We start from the raw sequence: 15,923 nt of genomic DNA, 5'->3' as shown, positions 1-15,923 counted from the left end.
TGAATTTAAAAGTTTAAAATTTCACAACAACAGGCTCGAGTTCCATTAATTCTTCATGAACGGAGAACTTCACATCCTTAGTTCGATATTTTTAAAAAAAACGAAGGAAAAGAAAATAAAGGTGCGGGTATTACAGCACTCTAATGCTAGTTCCGGTGAGTTTTCAATTATATGTTCGTTGGAATATAAAAATATTTTTAAAGAACTCTTAGATTATATAAAATGCTCTCACTGTTCCGCATTTATAGAGACATTTCATTTTCTTCACGCATTTTGAAAATATAATAATATAAATACTCTTTTCTACATTATTATCTCTCTTACTTTATTTTTTCTCCGTTCTAACTATTTATTTTTAATTTTTCAAAATGAGTACGTATTTGGCTATTATTATTTAACTATTTACTTTTTTTTTCTCCACTTTAACTATTTGGAACACCACTATTTATATGGAACGGAGGAGTATTAAAAGATGGAATATGACTAATACTAATAATAATGGGTATTACGGGACTAACGGGTATACCCGCACGTGTAGTGGGTACACCCGCTACCCGCAAAACTCTAAAATACACTACTTGATCCCGCCCCGTTTCCCGTTATCGTCGGGTAGTGGGTACCCAATACCCGGCGGGTAGCGGGTCGAGATGGGAATTACCCATTACCCGCTATCCATGTTGCCACCCCTACCTCTTACCCCCAAAACTCCCTCTTATATATTGTATAGATCTCTTTTGCTTTATTCACACTTGATCTTGGTCTTCATATTTTACTCATTTTATTTCTTTATGTCATATTTTACGAATTCGCATCGGATGCAATTTCCACAATTGACTTCCATAGTGAGCGCAAAGTTAGACCATCCGCAGCGGTAGCAGGGACGATGCTCGTTCGTCCGTGCCGCTGAGCACATAGCTGTCCGTCCGCCGCTGAGCCTCGTCCGTCCGTGCCGCTGAGCACCATTACATGACAGCTTCTGATTGGCCAATGGCTATCCGTTAAAAAATGTTTTTAAATAAAAAAAATATTTTCCCACTTTCCAAAAAATTATATCCGTTTTCTACCCACTTTTAATTTATTTTTCAATTTTTTTTCCCCAAAATTCACATTTTCATCTATAAATACCCCCACTTCAACACAAAAAAAATCACATTCTCATCTATTCTATTCTATCATCATCTACATTCTCTCATCTTTTTTCCTCATACTCTCTCATCTAAATTCCCACCACACTACACAATGTCCGGCTCCGGCGATCACCCCTCCGGCAATCGCGGTTGGAACCACGATTGGTTCGACTCCGAGGCCGGATATAGTCCGGAAACCCAATTTACGGCCCCTCCTCAAACCCAAGGTTCGCAAGCTCCGGGTGGCTACCGTCCTTACCCGGTGCACGACCTAAACGCCCCCGGGTTCGGGTGGGCACCCGAACCCGGATCGGGAGGGAGCAGCAGCTCTACTCCTACTCCTACTTCTGTTCCTACTCCTCCTGTTCGTGGCACCCGCACCCCGTACACTCCGGGTGAGATGATGGCGATGTTCAAAGCCTACTTGGCAGTCTCCGAAGATCCGGACGTCGGCACGAACCAAACCGGGGATACGTATTGGTGGCGCATCACTCGCCTCTACAATGAAACCCGGCCGGCGGGAACCATCTATCGCAATGATAGTATGGTTCGCAATTGCATCTACAGATGCAACGAGGCAATCGGGAAGTTCCAGGGGATTTACCTCCAGGAAGAGCGGTCGGCGGGGAGCGGCACGAACGAGCTCGACATCATCACTGCCGCCTTGGCGGCATACCAACGGGAGGAGTTCAAACCGTTCAAGTACCTCGATTGTTGGCAGGAGGGGCGCCAACATCCGAAGTATAGGGGCGGCATAGTAGCATCCTCCTCCAGCTCCTCCAGCAAACGGTCCAGGTCGGTAGCCCTATCCGACGGCGCCTCCGATGATGTGGCTACCCAGCTTGCCGGAGCTAACTTGGGTAGCCCCGACGCTGGCCCGAGCAGTTCCCGCCCGCAAGGAAGGAAGAAGGCGGCGGCCAACCGCCCCCGCCGTCGCGCCTCGACTCCATCCGCCCCCGCTCCCTTTGTGCCTCCTCCACCCCCGAACAACACGTTGTGGGCCATCTTGAGTCAACTCTATATGAACGATACGTCTCGGATGACTCCGGATCAACTTGCAACACATGAGCAAATGATCCGGGGTCTCAAGAGGCAATTGGGGATAGAGGACTAGTCTTCCACGTGTGTAATTTTTAATTTGTAGGATTTTAATTATGTATTTTTTATTTTCTAGGATTTTAATTATGTATTTTTATTTTTTAGTATTTTAATTATGTAATTTTTATTTTTTAGGATTTTAATTATGTAATTTTTATTTTTTAATGTATTTTTATAATGTAGAAATGTTTTTAATAATTGGAGTATTTAAATTGAATAATAGAATGGTGGGACCCTTGAGCTTGTCCTTAGCTAAGAGCACGGATGTGGGTGTTGTGCTCTTAGCTAAGGACAAGGAGTAAAAGTGGGTCCGGGCCCACTAAATTAATTCACAATTAAAATTAAAATTCACGGAATTAAAATTCGACATGAATACGAACGGGAAATACGAAAATTACATTACATAATTAAAAAAAATTACATAATTTAAAAAAAAAAACATAGTTTAAAAATAAAATTCCATAATACCCTCGGCTCTCATTCCTCTTCCTCGTCCCCGTCGCCCGTGCCACTGTCGCCTCCGACATCCCCACCCTCGATCTCGACGCCATAATCATCAATGGGTGGCAGCCTTAAATCGCACCGATATTGGTCGACCACCTCCTTGCACAGCCTTTTCAACACTGGATCCTGCGTGTTATACCACTTCATAGTGCTCTGCATCAGGGTCTTCGTTTGCTGCGCGCGGGCGAGGACGTCGTCCTCTGGGCCTCCGATTCGACCTCGTAGGACCCGCTGCCGCTGCCGCTTCCCCTCGCCATCCGCTGCGCAGCCTGTTACCCCATCGGGCGCCGACAACGGCGAGAGTCTGTTCGTGGTAGCGGGGCCTCTTCCTCGGCTTCGGGAGCTCGTGCGAACCAGCATCGCTGCTGCTGTACTCACCGAAGAGTTGATCTTCGTCCTCTTCCAGCCTGATTCGACACCAAACGCAAACTTTTGCGAATCCTGACCACGAGAAAGGCCTCCCACCGGTCAAACTCTCTGATGTTCAAGTCTCGGTTGGGATACTGGGCCATGGTTTGTCTCTTCACATCATCCTCAGACATGCCGCTGGTTACCATGCGCATGTTGTTTTGGTAGAGGGCGGCAAAACGACTGAGCTTAGGCCTCAACCGAAGCCACTGTTTCCGGCATTGCTCGGGTATGGGAGGCTTCGCCCCACGGTTTGACGTTGCGGTAGGCGGCACTAATGCGATGCCACATTCGGTCAACATACTGGTTCGCCCCGACATAGAGATCCTCTACAACACCGATCCATGCCTTCGCAAGCGCGGCATTTTTCCACACGGACCAGATCGTCCTCCTCTCAGTCTCATCCTCGCCCTCCTCCTCCTCTGCCCCCGTGTGTGATGAAGGGCTCGGGACTTTGCCCTTGCCCTTGCCCCTACCCCCCGCTCCGGGCCTTGCCCTTGCCTTTGCTCCCGCCCCTTGCAGCTGGCTCCGCCTCATCGGGAGTTTCACGGATCGGCGATAGCCCCAGATCCTCAAAAGAGAAAGTCTCGATATCGGCGTACTGAGTCTCCGGAACAGTATTAGTGGGAATCATCGGCCAACAAATCTATATATGGCCGATACACAGATTCCCTAGGCGTCCTCGGGCTCCGCCTCACCATCGACCCACCCACCGACATATTTGGCGGCGTACCGCCCATCCCCTTGCCCTCGGGCATCATCCCTCCCACCCCCGCCATATTTGGCGGCATACCGCCCATCCCCCGCCCCTGGCATCGTCCCACCCATCCCCGACATATTTGTCGGCATACCCGCTGCCCCTGGCATCATCTGACCCATCTGACTCATCTAAGCGTACATAGTGTAGAACATTTGGGGAGTCATCGTCGGCATACCGCCCATCCCCGCCATCCCCGCCATCTGGGGATTCATCCCCGCCGTCCCCGCCATCTGGGGATTCATCCCCGCAAAATTTCCCTCCGATCCGATGGGAATCAAGGGTGTGTTTCCTCCGCTCGTGGTGGGGGAGTTTCTATTGTACTCCATTGTAGTAGAAATGAAATTTGTAGATTTAGAGAGAGAAACTTGTCAACACAAGTGGTGTGAATGAAATGAAGTTGGGGGAGCCCTATTTATAGAGTTTTTTTTTTTTTTTTTTTTTTTTTTTTTTTTTAAATTTAAAAATGTCGGACGTCCGACCTTTGCCACAGTGGCGGACGTCCGGTCGGACGTCGACGCGAGGGGCACTCGGGACGGGCGTGAGCGAACGTCCCGCTTACTACGGCGGACATCCGGTCGCCCGTCGCCGACGGGCGAACGGGAAGGGCGACGGTGGAGACACCCTTAGGTTAATAAAAAGCAACACTGATTTTGAACCAAACAAATATATACATTGCCTCAAAAAATCTCATTAACATATTCCTCTCACTAATCAAATCAATTGAGCATCAATACAATATGATAAGTGAATTTTTATTTTATCCAATAGTTAAATCCTTAACATTGTAATAAAATAAATAAAGAAAAAATAACATTCCCCAGAATGAAATTTGTAAAAAAGGGGTTTTTTTTAAGTGCAGTCAAGAAGATTGATACATACCTATGTTCTGACGCAACGATCTCAAATTTCCCTAAATCCAACAATATACAATTTCGTCACAGTAAGTTACAGGCTCACAGCGGTGGTTATCGATCTGCTATCGAGAGTTAAAGGATAATTTGGGGGAGTTTGAAGTCAATTTCGAAGGGTGGACGCAAAGTCAAAACTTGATTTCGTTTCAAATACTCTAATTTTACAGAATCAGCAGCTTCGTAGTAGATTGTAGAAGATACTACAAACTTTTTTTTAAAAATATTTAGAGAGAGAATAGAATTCGCTCACGATTTTGTGCAGAAGTACATACATAGCTAGCAAAAACGCCCGAATTCACAAATTCAATAGCATCCGTCTCCGTCGGAGCTCAAGTTGAGCCGTTTTCGTTTGTGTAATCGAAATAAAAGCTTTGCGAGGGGATGGGGGTTCCTGCTTTTTACCGGTGGCTGGCGGATCGGTACCCGCTGTGTATTGTGGATGTGGTGGAGGAAGAACCTGGGCAGGACGAGAGGGGCGTGCCCCGCCCTGTCGATGTATCGAGGCCAAACCCTAATGGCATTGAGTTCGATAATTTGTATTTAGATATGAATGGTATTATTCATCCTTGTTTCCACCCCGAAGGCAAGGTAACTTTTTTGTTAACCCATTGGAATTGCCATAGTTACAACGATTTCTTATATCTTTTGGTTTACTTAAATATGTGAGATTGTAGCAATGGTTCATCTATAGAATGTTTGGCTTTCAAAAGGTATAATCATGTGTGACTTGTAATATACAATGTGGCAGAGTGGAAGTTTTTTATGTTTCAACTGCATCCTTTTATAACATGCCTGATTATGGCCTTAATACGAATTGCTGTATCCTGAATTATAATTGATTATTTTGAACTAATTTTTATACAACAGTGGTGTATGGTTAGATGAGTTCATGAAATAAAATGCTACACATCAAAGTTGGTTTCTTTGTCTTGATGTCTTCTCTAGAAATTGCTTTCTTTGATCAGAGTGAGGGTGGTAGAGATGATATCATATGGCTAAGAGTGGCTAGTGAGTGTGGTTTAAACATATTACCTCATTGACTATATACACATCATTTTCACAGTTAATAAATTTTATGTCTATGAATTTGAGCTGCTTACATTACTTGGACGTGATGGTTTTGGCTATGACAAGGCTGATTGAACAAACTATTCAACTCGCATGGGAGTTATCATCCCAGAATGAAATTAAATACTAAGATGCATCCAGTGTTGCACTTTATTCTCACTCTACTAAGATTGCAAATACATTCTTCTTCGCCATAAACATTGCAACAACATAATATTTGTTTTTTGTTAGTGCAGCCTGCACCTACCACATATGCAGATGTATTTAAATCTATCTTTGATTACATTGACCATGTCGTGTCATTGGTTCGTCCAAGAAAGCTCCTTTATTTGGCAATTGGTAAGCCAATATAGTAAGATCTCTACTGCAGATCAAATATAGTACCAATGTCCTTTCCTTTCTACAGATGGTGTGGCTCCCAGGGCTAAAATGAACCAGCAAAGGTCTCGTCGTTTCAGGGCTGCTAAGGATGCTGCAGCAGCTGTATGTATCCTGATCTGAAAGTAGTGCACATAAGTAAACTTTGATGTTCATATTAGAAATTGAACACTCTTCAAACCCTATTTCTCATACCAGGAAGCTGAAGAAGAAAAAATGAGGAAAGAGTTTGAACTTGAGGGGGAAAAACTATTGCCAAAAGGAAAGACTGAAACATCTGATTCAAATGTTATCACCCCTGGCACCCCATTTATGGCAGTGCTCTCTGTAGCACTTCAATATTATGTGCAGTCAAGATTGAACCGCAATCCCGGATGGCACTTTCTCAAGGTTTCTAACTATCTTACAGGACTTCCTGCCTCTATCCCAAGATGAGATGAATCCTTCTTGTGGACCAATTCTTTGTACTATTTGTTTTGGACTATATTTTTTGCTTTCGGGATATTGTGTCTCTCATTATATATTTACAAGGCATTGGTATTTTTGAAGGTTATTCTTTCTGACGCAAATGTTCCTGGTGAGGGTGAGCACAAAATTATGTCTTATATTCGTTTACAACGCAATATTCCTGGTTTTGATCCAAACACCAGGCATTGTCTATATGGCTTGGTGAGCATTGAGAACCCTTAGCTTATTCTTTCTTGTTATTTGTTTTGCATTTTGATGAGAAACATTCATTAATATATGTTTTAAGTAGGATGCTGACCTGATCATGCTCTCACTAGCTACTCATGAAGTTCACTTTTCAATACTGAGAGAGGTTCGTTGCTATTGTATCTAAACTGAACGAAAAGTTCTCTTTTCTATTTAAAAAGCTATATTTACTCTTTTTCCTTATGTTGCAGGTGATTACTCTTCCTGGGCAACAGGAAAAATGCTTTCTCTGTGGCCAAGCAGGCCATCTGGCAGCTGAATGTCGTGGGGGAGCCAACGGTGATAATGTAGATGACACTCCCGTTCATAAGAAGAAGTATCAGGTTACATAATGAAGGCTTAGTCAAGCTCTTTTGCTCCTGTTGTGACTATTGTCTCTTTGTTCCTCCATGTTTGATCTCTTAGTTGATTCTTATTGTGGTAATTCTACATGTTGTTGCCAGTTTCTCAACATCTGGGTTTTGCGAGAATACTTGGGATATGAGCTGAATATTCCAAATCCTCCATTTGAAATTGATTTCGAGAGACTGGTGGATGATTTTGTGTTTCTATGCTTTTTTGTCGGCAATGACTTTCTTCCTCATATGCCCACGTTGGAAATTAGAGAGGTATATATGTATTGAATCTGATGAATTTTTTGCTCTCCTCTGGTTATCAAGCTTGTCAACTACCTATTTTATTTACTCAGGCATGAACTGCAGATCCAAGCAAAAATGCTCTGCTACATATTACTATATCATAATCTAACCTACACATGATTTAGTAATCAGTTACTCTTTCCCTCAAGTTTTTTGCTTGTTTACTTTTCAATCTGTAGGGTGCCATAAATTTGCTCATGGTTGTATATAAAAGGGAATTCGCTGCAATGGGCGGTTATCTTACAGATGCTGGTGAGGTAATCTTAATGCCTCTTAGGCTTTTAGCAGTATTTAAGCATGTTGCAGTAAGACATGCATTTCTAGTATATGTGCGTTCAGTGTTAGTGAACTATATATATGGCTGTTTCAAAAGATGTAATTCTCCTGTACATGTGTACAAAATTCAATTACTGTTTATGTTTGCATCAATGCTTGACTACTACTTTGATTCCAACCCCTCTAGCTCTCCACCTGCTACTGGGTCAATGCTGCCACCTGCCCTCTCTGACCCAATGTACACCACCACCTACTTCTTTTTCTGTATGTTGCTCTGTTCTTGTGTATAAGTTTCGTACGTGGGTGTTCACTGAATTGTTTTATTATATCCCTCCATCCCCAAACAATAATGTACAGTTTTGATTTTGGTCTGTCCCACAAAATTAGTCCACTTCCATTTTTGGCAAGTTTCTCTCTCTTATGATGCCTGCCCATTCTCCACTACACTAACAATACTCAAATCACCTTTTCTTTTTATCTCTGTCTCCTACTTTACCATTTTCGCATCAAAAACTTGTGTTGTTTCCAAAGTCCCTAATTTTAGTGGACGGGGGGGGGGGGAGGGGGGAGAGTATATTAAGGTCTGGACCTTTCTCATTGCTCCTGGTATGGATCTAAAATTTCAGGTTTTCTTGGACCGGGTTGAAACTTTTGTTCAGGCAGTTGCGGTGCATGAAGATCAAATTTTTAAAAAAAGAAGCCGTATACAGCAGGTAATTAGTTCATTTTTTCTTGCCCTGACCTTTTGCATGCTCTTTGACATTATCAGCCTTATACAGAGTCGATAGTTGAAAATGCATTTTGAATGTACAGCATCCAGTAAATCTTTATGTGAATTTATCTGGATGAGAAATTTTGTATCAACATTTGTTCAATACACTACTGGATATTGTATTTCAAGGATACTTTTGCATTTTTTTGTTATTCATGTGCTTACATATAGTCTCCTTATGCATGCCTTATGTTTCTGGTGAGACTTAACCTATTGCAGTTAAATGGGCATTTCAAAATTCATTTTCTTCTTAACTCTTTGTTGGGTTCACTTGTAACAGTTTATTTATCGTGTTGAGCAGCTTTAAAAAACCTTATTTGAAGTCTAAAAAAGATTAGCTTATTTTCCCCTGTATACTCCCAAGATTAGGTAAAAATATGAGATATTTGGAACTGTTATACAGTCATGAGACTTGTGACTATATAAAGACAATACAGTTTCATAGATATCAGTTTATTGGGGGGGGGGGGGGTGTACTACTTGGATGTTTTAAGTGGTATGCATCAGTTTCTTAGTCTGAAAAATATGAGAACTTTGGAACTCTATAACATTGCTTGTTGGTGTTGCTGACTTCTCAGAGTGAGCAGTCTCTTAATGATGTCCTATATGATTTTGATAAGCTGACACTTTAATTAATGCATGCATATGGTAGATATTTGTCCTCCTTTTCCTAATTGCAAGATGATATCCATCGCTGAGTGTCATCATAAGTTTTCCATGAATAAAAAAAAGCCTCTTACTTTCTTTTGATATCAGTTTTCTTGTATCTATTTGGTTTGTAAAGCTAATAAGGTGTTCTCTCGAGTTAATTTTGGGCCCATTCCCATTACTGAGATATGAAGCATTGGCATTTCCCTTGTTTTATCAGGCATATGAGAATAATGAAGAGATGAAGCAAAGAGCAAGGGGGCAGGCTAGTCAAATTCCTAATTCTTCAGCAGGGGATAAGGTACTTCCTCTCTTCAGAGTATTCGCTTGAACTTGATATCCTATTTCAGTTAATGACTGGTGACTTGAGCTGGTAATATCAGAATACAGCATACTTTAAAGCCTGGTTGGCTGGTTGGTCTTGGAAACTCGTCTGATTTAATTGTCTGCTGTTGTTGTCCCCCCTCTCCCTCGTGTTGAATGTCAAATTACCATTTCCAGTAACTAGCTAAATGTTATGCACACTGCACATGAATGTTATGAACTTAATAATATGTACTTATATGTTTCAAATATAGATAAATCTTATCACAAATTTTTAGAATTGCAGGTACAAGATGATTCTTATCTTTAGTATTTACTCCCTCCAGTCCCTATTAATTGTCCCATATTTCCTTATTTGGACGGTCCCCAATAATGTCTCATTTCACTTTTACCATTTTTAGTAGTGGAGCCTAGTTACATGCAAAATTATTTGTATCAAACTATAGACCCTTTGGTTAATATGGACAATGGAGTTGGATAGCATATTACTGTGGGATGGAACATTGTACTACTATTTATCATACTTGTAATGTGGCAGCTTATTTGGACTTTAAATATGATTTTCTCCCGATTTATTGAAAACTGTGATGATAAGTGTTTAGTTTTTTAATGGTGCAGTTGCCTTTTGTGATTTTCTCAATTATTATTCTGTTTGCTATCGTGTGTTCTCTGCTGGTGTCTAGAAAATCAAAATATTCTCTTTGGTGTTGATCCATCCTTTTAAAATGAATCAAGGTAGTGGCTTTATATTAATAACATGGTGACTTTTTCTCCCTTATCAGGTGAAGTTAGGGGAACCTGGATATAAAGAAAGGTATTATTCTGAGAAATTTGGTACATCTGATCCGCAGAAGATAGATGAAATACGAACAGATGTGGTAAGTACACCCATCATATAATTTCAGTTCTGTGTTAGTATTTTGTAATAGCTTCTGTATTGTGGTTACTTTTTTCTCTATAAAGCTACCAGAAGTTTATATTTTAAATATTGCAGTAAGCATCAATTGCTCCATGGAAAAATTTACAGTAGGCTTTCTACCATCTCCTTAGCTCTATATATTACTTATCAGCGTGGACAAGCTATCATAATAACTTATTCTGTATAATATGTGTTTGTTATATTTGATGTGGTGTAACTTGTAATTACCTTTTACTACCATAATGTACTGTGTTTCCCTTGCTGAAGCTATTTCCCATTGCATCTTTTCTGCAATAATTTCATGGTCTTCTTACCTAATGAAAGTTTGATTCATACTTATTCAGTTATTATATGCAGCTCGAATACAAAATTTCACAAAATGAAATAAATTACTGTCCTTTTATGTTCTTTCATTAAGACATTTTATTTGCCACCTTTTGGGTTTAATTAAAATACCACTACATTTTGATTTTAATTATTGCATTTCTTTATATTTTCATATTTTCTTCTTCCTTACAGTTTTCGGAAATATTTCCTTTTCTTATTCTTCTTTAAATATTGACAAGAAAAGCATACAATCATCTAATCCAATGGAAAAGTGGGAGTTAGATCGGTTGCAATTTGTTTAGGAGGTTAAATCTTTCAGCAACAACCTTGCTTATGCTTAGGTGCATTTATAAATCTCGAACATATTTTCGAATGTAAAGCTGACTTTTTTTCTTCTTCCAGGTTTTGAAGTTTGTGGAAGGGCTGTGTTGGGTTTGCCGCTATTATTACCAAGGTGTCTGCTCATGGCAGTGGTGTGTACTTGTGTCTCCCTTTCATGATATACATTGTACGATTGTTGTTATCTTCATTCTTGCTGATAGTGGTGCATGTGCATCGTGATCTACATATGGTAGTGAAAATAATTACAACCCACAAGGGCACAGACTCATGCTTCGGTTTGGTAATAATTGATGAAACCATAGAAGCCATTTAATTGCAACTTTGCACTTTCTGGTCTTTTTGTCATTTTCATTTGAAAGATGAAACACATCAAATCGTATTCTTTTATCCTTAGTTCTTAATTGGAAGATATGAAAATATCAATGTCAGTAAATTAATTCTTAGCTGGAATACTGTATGAATCTATATGCTGATGAACATGAAGATTTTAATGTCATATGCTTGCATCCCAAAGTAACTAACAATTGTAACTTTTCCTCCTGAATCATGCACACTTTGACCATTTGATGTTTTTTCTCCAGGTACTATCCATACCATTATGCTCCATTTGCATCTGATCTTAAAGGCTTAGCTGATTTAGAAATCACTTTCTTCCCAGGGGAGCCATTTAAACCCTTTGATCAGTTATTGGGAACCCTACCAGCTGCAAGGTATTTCACCTTTTCTACAGTGTGATGATCTATTGATTTTCTTCTCACTTGTTTCATCTTTGTTGTGTTTCTTTGATGTTGTTTCCTGTGCACAGTTCTACTGCTCTCCCTGAAAGATACAGAACGTTGATGACTGATCCTGCATCACCTATTGTTGATTTCTATCCAAATGGTAGTCATTTGTTTCTTGCAGACTGTCTTTTTATTATATGTATTTACTTACCATACTTTTGTTTTTATTCTTGTGACCAGATTTTGAAATCGACATGAACGGAAAACGCTTTGCTTGGCAGGTATTTCATAATTCATATGATTAAATATTACTATTTGCTTTGGTGACCAGTTGTATCCGATCTCAGGGTTTTGCCAAAATTAATGTTTTTCATTTGCCAAAAACTCAGGGTGTTGCCAAATTACCATTCATTGATGAGAAGAAATTGCTTGCTGAGACCAAGAAGCTCGAGGAAACTTTAACGGTCTGTAAGATTTGCACCCATCTGATCTCTAATAACTAACTAGTATGAACTGAAAAGAAACAATTATTATGCTTAAATATAATTCATTTTTAAACTGAAAAGCAAGAGATTTTCTGTGCTTGCTATCTTTGTGGAGATCTTGATAAATAATAATGTGAGTTAGACCAAAATATGTCACTGCAAACAATCAATTGGCTTCATTTTATCTCTCATTATAACCAACCTCCCTCCTCAAGGTTAGGCCCTTGCACTGCAGTAGATTAGAGGGGCTGAGCTGATGTTTTTGCTGTTAGCTACAGCTTCAATATAATAGCAGGTGGCTGGCCCTATAATCATGCTTCTTATATTCTACAAAAACATGATAAGTACTCCCCCGATAATACCCTAGGCGTCAATTAAGGATACTGTTAATCCAACATTGCTGGAGCGACTGAAGTATAGCAATGTGTATAATGATGCCATACAATGGCGGGAAAAAGAAATGCTGAGCCATCTTCTGTTTTCCTCAGGAGGAAGAGCAGTTTCGGAATAGTGTCATGTTCGATTTGTTGTATGTTCATCCTCGTCACCCTTTGGCAGCTCAGATAACCATATACTATCGTCTTTCTGGCATTGAAAAATCCCCATGGCCTATTGATGCAGTTGCGAGGTTAGGCTCTATCTATTATGATGAAATTTTATCTTATACTACACCAGTTTCTGCAATGTGAATCCTTTTCCATTGTCTGGATGTTTCAGTGCTGGAATGAACGGATTTTTGTGGTTAACTAAAAGAAATGGCTTGAAAGAGGTTATCCCTTCACCTGTCTACGGTTTGGAAGATATCACAAACAATCAAGCCATGTAAGTAATATGTGTCCTTCGACCCAAATTGCATATTAATGAAACCAGAAACTTAATGAGCTATTCCATTTTTTTCCAGAAATATCACATATCTTAATCCAGCACCTCATGCTCACATTCCGAAACCCCCTGCAGGTGTTAATATGCCAGTAAAGGTGTGTTCCTCAGCTTTTTTTGCCACTTCTCTTGGTCATTGATGCATAGGAGTAATCTTATTATTAAGTTTTGCTGAGGGCTCCAATTTTGTTTTAAAGAAGATGGGGAACAGTGTTTTGTTTTATTTTCAAACAAAAGGTTGACAGTACAATTGAAAAAATGAGCAACACAGTTAAATTAATTGAGAAGATGCAATCACACACCTTGAGTTTTGTTGCATTTCCTTGATAGTATATGATAGGCGCTCACCTGAAGGTCTTTGAATATTAACATTAATTGAAGTAGTTATAAACAAAGTTTTATCCCTTATCACAATAGTTAATTGGAGTTGAACTGCTGAATAAAGTTTGGACTGGCCTTTCACTGTAACCTTATTTATTTTATTTGCAAAATCGGATATTCGGCTCTGTCAAATGTATATTGTCTTTTGTTTATGAGTAGTTTTTGAAAGAAAGTGGAAGACATGGCAGATAATATAGTTAATAGGAAAAGAAGCAATGTTTCATAGAAAATACAAAGATGAGTAGCATTTGTACTACAAGACTGAAGGACCTAGAAGCTTAGCAAACCCTAGATGCTAACTGACAGATTCATGCTACACCAATAGGAGCTCAACAGCGTAGCCAACAGAAAAGAGAATATGCTCAAAGGCTTGATGCGTGCTCCTGCGATCACCCTTTATCCAAGCCTTCTTTTGATCTCGTAACAACTTTTTTCCACATAGCTTTGGAGAGTGGTTTTGGGACCACTTCATATTGTTTGTTGACAGGTGGATTGCTCAGTGTTTAGTCTCAATCTTCTGAACTGAATTAGCATAATCATTTCAATGCAAACTTGACCCATGCACGTCATTGCTTAGGGTCGACAAGTTTACAGTTTTCTATCAAGTTGCTCTAGAGTTTGACAAGCCAAAGTGTGTGTTACCATTGTGCAACCATTGTATATCATGCCAAATGTTCATGACCATGTTCCTTGTTTGTATTTATATATATTTTCTTGGCATATAGGTATGAGTTGGTCAATGATGATTTTAGATATCATATAGCTGATTTTGAGCTCTACTCTATACATATATACTGGCACATAATTTCTCTCTTTTCTACGATGTAACCAATTGTATATTTTAACTGCAGATAGTGAAATCTTTTGACATAAAACCAGCCCCAGTATTATGGCATGAAGATAACGGTGGAAGGCACCATCTAGGGAAAGAAAGGTACTACTTTTACACATGATATTCAGTTGCATTCAGTGATTTAAGGATCCCGTTCTTTGCTTTGAGCTTTAAATTAGTGAACCTAATTTCAAAATGGCCTTGTGGATATAAGGAAAGTAGGATCTGGATATGTGATTGGTTTAGTTCCCTTATCATGCTTCTCTTTTATTGTATATGTTCCACAGACCACAGGTTTCTGGGGCAATATCTGGTCCTATTTTAGGAGAAGCTGCTCATCGTCTGGTTCACAATACGTTGAACATTAAGTCGGATCGTATGAATTCTCGCAATTTTCATGGGAATCAGGTTGCCAACAGGATGAGGCCAGCTGGACCACCTGGGTATGAAATGGGAGTTTCAGAGATCCAAAATTCTCAGAATCGCCATGCATCTTATAGGCCAAGAGCAGTCGGGCCTTCTGGGTACGGTCGATATGGTAACAACGAACAGGGATATTATAACAACCCAAACTCTTTTAGTGTCCAACACAGCCCTCACGCTCCGATGGGAAGTGCTCGATATAGTGGCCCCCCAGATAATTTGCAAATCAACAGGCCGATTTACAACGCTCAAGATAGATATTCATATCAGGAACAGCATCATGTTCTGAGAGGCGGCATGTCTGCATTAACTATTGATGGTGGTTCTTCCAAAGGCAGGTCACTTGCTGGAACTTCTTCAAGACCGTCAAATTCTGTTCAGATATCACAGACCTCTGCTCAACTCCCGCAGCAGAGAGGTCCGCTTCCATCACCGCCTCCTAAATGGATCAGTAAACGTCCAGCCGAGGCTACAGAAATGTACTATAAGCAACAGAGTTCAGTAGCAGCAGGGCAAGGGGGACCAGTGAAGCTGGCTAGCCGCTATCAGGTCAAAAATAAGACGGTGCAGAACGGCGTTGATCCACGACTCCAGCAGTGATCTCTAGGATGTTGTATACTGAATATGATGGATGCTAATGCGATCTATTTTAATCTCTTGAAGCAATGCGCCTGAATTCAATTGGAGGTGCATACATGTTGTTCCTTTTGTTTTGAAAATTTCAAAGTAAATTATTATAGCCTTCAATTAAGATTAGAACACAGGTTTAGTGTAAGCCCTCTTCTCCTAGTGGATACCACTGACATGTTGTGGTAAGGGCATTTTAGTTTCCTTTCAGAATATTATTCCAATTAAAATAAACATTTACTGTTTGTTAAACAACGTTCTTGGGTACTCCTATGTTACCATTTCCATTCTAATCTTGCAAATTGTGATTTAGAGATATTCTATTAAGTTCTTTGTATACAGTTAGTCTTCGAAAAATAT

The 15,923-nt window shown here is 40.1% G+C and overlaps 2 protein-coding genes across 3 annotated transcripts in view; both read left to right on the top strand.

Annotated features, from left to right (window-relative positions):
• The window catches only part of LOC125220967, a 2,294-nt gene extending 2,245 nt beyond the window's left edge, over window positions 1-49 (top strand). The window contains exon 3 of the mRNA XM_048123093.1: window positions 34-49. Within this exon, the coding sequence (XP_047979050.1) occupies window positions 34-49 (16 nt within the window). The remainder of the gene's footprint in view (window positions 1-33) is intronic.
• A 4,723-nt stretch (window positions 50-4,772) lies between these two features.
• LOC125221750 (5'-3' exoribonuclease 4-like) lies at window positions 4,773-15,856 on the top strand. 2 transcript variants are annotated; one of them, XM_048123976.1, is made up of 23 exons: window positions 4,773-5,396; window positions 6,113-6,215; window positions 6,283-6,359; window positions 6,453-6,644; window positions 6,804-6,923; window positions 7,012-7,074; window positions 7,160-7,291; window positions 7,412-7,576; window positions 7,786-7,858; window positions 8,070-8,146; window positions 8,509-8,595; window positions 9,523-9,603; window positions 10,409-10,504; window positions 11,275-11,345; window positions 11,796-11,924; window positions 12,020-12,096; window positions 12,177-12,217; window positions 12,326-12,400; window positions 12,910-13,049; window positions 13,139-13,243; window positions 13,323-13,398; window positions 14,533-14,615; window positions 14,801-15,856. In XM_048123976.1, exons 1-23 carry the CDS (start codon window positions 5,190-5,192, stop codon window positions 15,534-15,536), a joined length of 3,006 nt encoding a protein of 1,001 aa, XP_047979933.1. In that variant the 5' UTR covers window positions 4,773-5,189; the 3' UTR covers window positions 15,537-15,856. The 2 variants fall into 2 exon arrangements, with proteins under 2 accessions (XP_047979933.1, XP_047979934.1); XM_048123977.1 differs by lacking the exon at window positions 8,070-8,146 and having other exon boundaries at window positions 4,774-5,396; window positions 7,786-7,863.
• Window positions 15,857-15,923: the final 67 nt, after the last annotated feature.

This window comes from Salvia hispanica, chromosome 4 (genome assembly GCF_023119035.1).
Source record: "Salvia hispanica cultivar TCC Black 2014 chromosome 4, UniMelb_Shisp_WGS_1.0, whole genome shotgun sequence".
Lineage (NCBI taxonomy): Eukaryota > Viridiplantae > Streptophyta > Magnoliopsida > Lamiales > Lamiaceae > Salvia > Salvia hispanica.
The sequence above is the reverse complement of the archived record's forward strand: the minus strand, read 5'-3'. Positions and strand labels throughout refer to the sequence as shown.